Genomic DNA, 6,226 nt, shown 5'->3' with positions numbered 1-6,226 from the left:
AAAGAGGTATTAAGTAAAGTATGAGCTTTACAGGTAGTGGAAGTCTGACTTTATTTTCTGTCTTTGGACAGAGCCAGGCTAACAGTTTTCCCTCGGCTCCACTCTTTATGCTAAGCTAAGCTCACCAGCCGTACCAGTGTTACCATACTGATATGAGCGTTGTATTGATCTTGTCATCTAACTCTAATAAGCATATTTCCCAAAATGTCGAACTATTCCTTTAATATCTGAATGTAAGAGGAAACATAAAGGGTCAGTGAAAGTTCTGTTCAGTCATTTGAATTTGAGTGACGTTAAGTTTGGGTTTTCAGTTTTTCTTATTTGAAGGCTTATAACTTTTTTATTATTAAATACAGCGATGCATACGGACCACACACTGAGGCCTGCAGAGGAAGCAGTGGTTTCAAAGCATCACTGAACAGCTCAGCCTTTGAGACACATACGCACTTAAACAAGCCAAATATATCAGGGCTTAGCGCCGACAGCAGCCCACATGGGTTTCAGTGACTGCACCAGGCACATATTCGCGAAATATTACCAAACCGATTCTCTGGGGAAGAAAAACTCGGCTCCTCTGCCCGTATAAAGTCAGCTGCCCTTTGGCTGGATTCTGAAGTCACATGCCATCCTTCCTTTTAAAACAAAATGGTTCTGGTTGAGACTCTGACAGCACTCCTCTGACAGTTCCCTCACTGGCATTGGCTGGTTGAAGAGCTCCCTGGCAGGCAGATACAGCTGCCTGTCTGCTTTAGATCATTTAGATCATTTCGGTCTGCTCTTCTCCACAGTGGGGAGATCTGTTCCTTCCAAGAAGATCATATACACTCCTAGAAGTGTTTAATCGTTTAAATAAGTCAATAGTGTTTAAACCTCACCATTCTAGTTAGTAATAAAGCCATTAAAAATCCCTCCTCACATCCACTTCCTCCATCCTTTTCTGCTGTCAGTACAGTAAAGGATGGAGGGTTGTTTGTGTTGGTGACAGGCTTTTTGACAACAAACAAACCCCCTTGGTAACGAATGAGTTGTTCACTCATTTGTTGGATTGCAACCCACTGCATGCAACCATTGCTTTTGTTGTGCTCACCGTTTTCTCCGTCTCTCCTCTTTCCTTCATCTTCAGGCTCCCGTCGCCTTTGGCTAACATGAAATAAGAGTGTGGAGGACTGTGGCTGTTGTTGGACATCTTCTACTTCAACAGTTCTGAGATGACTCAAGGACCAGAAGGGCCGATAACAGCAGCCTCTGGGAAGAAGGAATCGGACCATCACTTCTGAAGCTAACGTATGCTTCCAGTCATGACAGCCTCTTCAAACCAACTCTCACTGTGTAGACGTGAGGGTTGAGTCAACAGGAATGAATCAGTAAAACGCGTCTTCACTTTGACGACCAGCCCAATCGATAAGAAGCTGCTACCCGTCTCTTCCTCTTCTTGGACCTTCCCATCAACAGCTTCCACCTCTCCTAGTCGCCTCTTCAACAATCGCTCAACATGCGTCCTTCCCTCGCCACGGCCGTCCTACCGCCCAGGACCCGTTCCCACAATCCACCCAACCTGGCGGTGGGGGGGCGGGAACACGTGACAGCTCCACGAAGGCGGAGCCCCCACCTCCGGCACACCCTCAGCCCAGACAACCTGCGGACCCTGGCGGAGAGGGGCGGGGCCGCCGTCGATACCGCCTCTATCAGCAGCCCTATCGGACTCCTGCGGGCCAACAGTGACACAGACCTGGTGACCTCCCATAGCCGGTCCTCGCTAACGGCGTCCACTCTGGAGCACACGCTGAACCGCGGCCAGAACCTCGTCATATCCTGGGACATCAAGGAGGAAGTGGACGCCACCGACTGGATCGGGCTGTACCATATTGGTGAGATGATGATTTTTTTTACATATATAGTTGCGAGTAGAGCTGCTTATAACCGTGCTGGGTTAGGTCGAGGACAACTCAAAGATGAAAATCTTTATTTCTGAGTTCTGATCTTAAAAATGACTCTCAAAGCTGTGTTGATAGTGTTTTCTGCATTACTCAAATCTTAATAATAATAACATGCAGGGAATGCAGCTGACCAAGGCCTTCCTGTTGCCGTCCTATGGTGCTAATGAAATCTTTAAATCCCGTTACGTTTGCGCTTGTAAAATTATGATTTTGTAGAACGTCAGATCGTGCAATAAATGCAGAATGAATTGCAGGCTTATGAATATGCAAGCAGAGAGATGTGATTAACTAAACAACAGCTTTGACAAAACGATCCCCAACATTGGAAATCACTCAAAGGTCTTTCTCTTTCAACCGAATCTACTGATGGAAATAGTATCTAAACTATTATATTTATAGATTAAATTATCAAAAATATTATCGTGTTAAATATTTGATTCTAAAAGTCATAGCAACTACAGTGTTCACATGGCAATAGATCCCTACAAATTTTTAAAATTTTTAAAATAAAATTGTATTGAGAATTAGCACCTACTATGTCTTTGGCCAGTGTATTCTGAGTCATAGGGCTGTTTTCACCACAGACAGCTTGACGTGTTACGGTAGTAAAAGCACAGCTGTCACTAGTAATACAGTAAATAAGATCCATGACCAGAACATTCAGCCCGTTCTCTCATGATTGTCGACTATCGTCAACGTATCGGGTCAACTTTCTGAGCCGTCAAGCCCAAATAACCAGTGATGGGTAATGATTAAACACTTTTAAAGGTAACTTGTTACATTACAACGTTACTGACATTAATAAGCAACTGGATACTTTACAGAGTTGCATTCTGAAAAAAGTAACTTGTTCGAGCTTTTGAATGTATTGACATCCATGCTCAGCCTGGTCTACAGCCTCTTTATCTCTGCAGGCAGAAGCCATAGAACACCATAGCTCCTCCTCTACAGCTCTTTATTATATGTTTCCGTCAGGCACTGTTCCCTCCATGTTATAAGGATTTTATAAATGTTACTTAATGATGAGGACTCTACAGTAGATATTGGTAGCATCTCCTCCACCAGCTCGTTAACGTCCCTCACAGAGACAGCTTTGGCCGAACCCAAAGCTTTCCGTCCCACCAGTGTTGTGGAGCTGTGCTAAGCTGGTGCTTCTTCAAAGATTATAGAATTGCTTATTTGAAACATAACGAAATGACTGATTGCAAACTAACACATTACGTTACGTTGCAACAAATAAGTAATCAGAGTACTCTGCACCCCGACAATGTCCAGGACCTGAGCTGACTAGACCCTACCTGTCCTCAAAGCTTTTTCTGCTGACCCGGGTGTTTTACCACCGGGAGCTGAGAATAGAAAGGGGGAGTCTTGTGCAGGAGCTTCCAACTCCGAGTCAATACTGCAACAGGAGCTGATGAGACTTTACACTGGCTGGAGGCTGAGTCGACATGGAACAGCTCTGCCTCGGTGTACAATAACATACACACATCACAAAGCTCGCGTCTCTCCGAGGTGGTCTCCGATAATGTATCCTGCTTAGATACAGGAATTTGACAGGGGGGGGTGCACTGAGCTGTGTGCTGAGGAAGGCTATCGGGCTCATCTGTCCATCCAGCTGAAAAGCAATACAGGAGCAGCGGTGTACAATCAGCACATTTGTTATGAACAGTCAGTGTCTTCTACGCTGTTGTAGTCACATAGTAGAGAGCTGAAGGCCCGACGTCACCTCTGGGTTAACGGCTGTTCCACCAGCTTCTCCCATCACGCATTTCTAGGGCTGGGCGATAAATCGATTTAATCGATTAATTCGAATGTGTGCTTTAAGGCGATGTGTTTTATTGAAAATCGAGAAAATCGCCCCCACCCCTCCCCCCCGTTGGGTTCCCGTAGTAGAGTGCGCGCGCATTGTTTACAAACTAAAACAATGGCGGCCAGCAGCTTCACTGCTGGCCGCCGCCGCCGCCACCTCACAACAACAACCCAGCATTTTGGAGACATTCACCAACTGTGCTCCGCATGAGAAGAAGAGTGCCCGGTGGAAAGCCATCACGGATGCAGTCGCGATGTATATCGCAAAAGATATGGTGCCCATATACACCGTGGAAAAGCCGGGGTTTATTCACCGTCTCAAAGCTTTGGACCCCAGGTACGTGCTACCAAGCCGTAAACATTTTTCTGACGTTGCCTTGCCTCGGCTGTACAATAGTACACGCCAAAGGATCTCTGCGGAGCTGGAGGGGATGTCATTCTACTCCGCAACAACTGACCTGTGGTCCAGCAGGTTGACCCAGACACCGATCCACTTGACTGGTGGAAGCGTCACCAACTTAACTTTCCAAGGCTAAGTACTTTAGCAAAGAAATACCTCTCTGTGCCAGCTACAAGTGCCCCCTCTGAGAGGCTTTTCAGTGTGTGGGGGGGGGCATTGTTACATGCCACCGTGCATGCCTGAAGCCAGAGGTAGTAGACAGGCTTGTCTTCCTGGCAAAAAATATTTAGAAAAAACATGCACTACTGTTTAATACTGTTGGTTATGTTGTGAATGCACTTGATTTTGTTTACATGCACTTATTTACTGTGCAAAATATGTTATGTTGATGTTAGATCAGATGTTGCACTTTTGAAAATGTGAATGTTAAAGGGTCATATACATTTTATTTCATGCTGTGTTTGTATCAGTGTATTCAGTTAGAAAAGCTTACTGTAAAAAGTTACATTTGCACAGTTGTTTACAATGGAAGGCTACTATTTAATGCCATTTAATGTTATGTTTAATTTAATTTTATATTTAAATGATTCAGGCAAACAAAAGAGTGACCAAATACTTTTTGTATACTACAGGCACCTTTCTACAATGTTCAGGTTTTGTTTGCACTTTATTTTTATCAACCTACTTGGGAAAATCATCACAAAATAAAAGAAAAAAATGTTTTCAACAGCTTCTGTCATCTGCAAAAAATTTTGGGGGAAAAAAATCGATTTAAATCGTGAATCGGATTTTTTGTAAAAAAAATCGGAGATTTTTTTTTTAGGCCATATCGCCCAGCCCTACGCATTTCTTTCAAAACGAAATGAAGCGAGCTTCTGTGGTGTACTTTACATATTCTAAGACAAATGGGTGACGAGTACAGACGCTGTCAATGGAAGTTCAAATCTTTGCGATCTTCCCAAAGTTAACCGATTCATTTGTCAGCATATGACATTAGAATGTTTACCAGGGAGGGAGGGGGCATCATGGGAAACGTACACGCCAGTGTTTTTAGAGTTTAACTCGTACAACGGACTAAAAATATCTTCAACTGTGTTGATTACAATTTTAAATCGGTCACTTGAGAGTCTCTTACTTAATGGAAGTATAATCCTACTGTAAATGACTGAAGTGACCCTCTGAATAAACAGAGTTATTAAATAGTTTCTTAAAGATGTACCGTCCTCATCCAGACATATGAAATGAACCGACGTACTGTTACACAGGATTTGTGGTTAAATGAGGTTTTCTTACTTCTGGGACAGAAAACAGAAGTTTTGGTTCTACTTCAGCGCTCTAGTCTAAAGTGTCATTTTATTTTAATCTAATAATGATGAAAACCTGATCTGCTTCCACTGGTTTCTAAATATTTATTGAAAACTGCTGTTGGAGACACACTGCTGCCCTGACATATATGATTAAAGGAACTACAGAAGCAGTGTTGTTCCACTTTTACAGTACATTAAAACGTGACGCAAAAAAAAGTTGTCTCTTTACACCAGATAATTACTGATATAATCCGGCGGCGTTGGGAGGGAAATTGCAGCCTTGTGAGCTGTTCAGCATGATGTATTGTGTTCATTATGGATTTCTGAGAGCAGCGGGCGTCTTTGACTTCCGAGAGGTCAAACAAACCTGCAGTACAACACCCGGCAGTAGATTATTCTAGAAAAGAATGCAGTTTGTGATCGCTTCAACTCGTTTACCAAACCATCCGTTTCTGATGACCTCCAGGACTGGATTAGCTGATCACATGTTTTCCAAACGCTTCCCTCTCAGGGGAGAATGCAGTATGGGAGAAAGAGATAGTGCAAACCGCCGGTGCCTGGCAGGGCGTCGGGTCACTTGCCATCGATCACGAGGGCCGCCAGGACTTCATTACCTGCTCTAGGTTCTCATACCCAGGAGGGGCTGCCGCTTTCCTCGACCAAGCAGACATTCAATGATAAGCGACTTGCCCTCCCCATCCTCCACTCCCCTTCAAACATGCACACACTCCTCTCGCGACTCTCTCCACCCGGCAGCTGAGTTTGGTGCTTCA

The 6,226-nt window shown here is 44.2% G+C and overlaps 1 protein-coding gene across 1 annotated transcript in view; it reads left to right on the top strand.

Moving 5' to 3' along the window:
• Positions 1 to 1,492: 1,492 nt before the first annotated feature.
• The window catches only part of hecw2a (HECT, C2 and WW domain containing E3 ubiquitin protein ligase 2a), a gene marked incomplete at its 5' end in the record, with an annotated part of 28,638 nt that continues 23,904 nt past the window's right edge, over positions 1,493 to 6,226 (top strand). The window contains one exon of the mRNA XM_079276774.1: positions 1,493 to 1,868. Within this exon, the coding sequence (XP_079132900.1) occupies positions 1,493 to 1,868 (376 nt within the window). The remainder of the gene's footprint in view (positions 1,869 to 6,226) is intronic.

The sequence above is a fragment of the Melanostigma gelatinosum genome (genome assembly GCF_949748355.1).
Source record: "Melanostigma gelatinosum genome assembly, chromosome: 10".
NCBI classification, from domain to species: Eukaryota; Metazoa; Chordata; class Actinopteri; order Perciformes; family Zoarcidae; genus Melanostigma; species Melanostigma gelatinosum.
The sequence above is the reverse complement of the archived record's forward strand: the minus strand, read 5'-3'. Positions and strand labels throughout refer to the sequence as shown.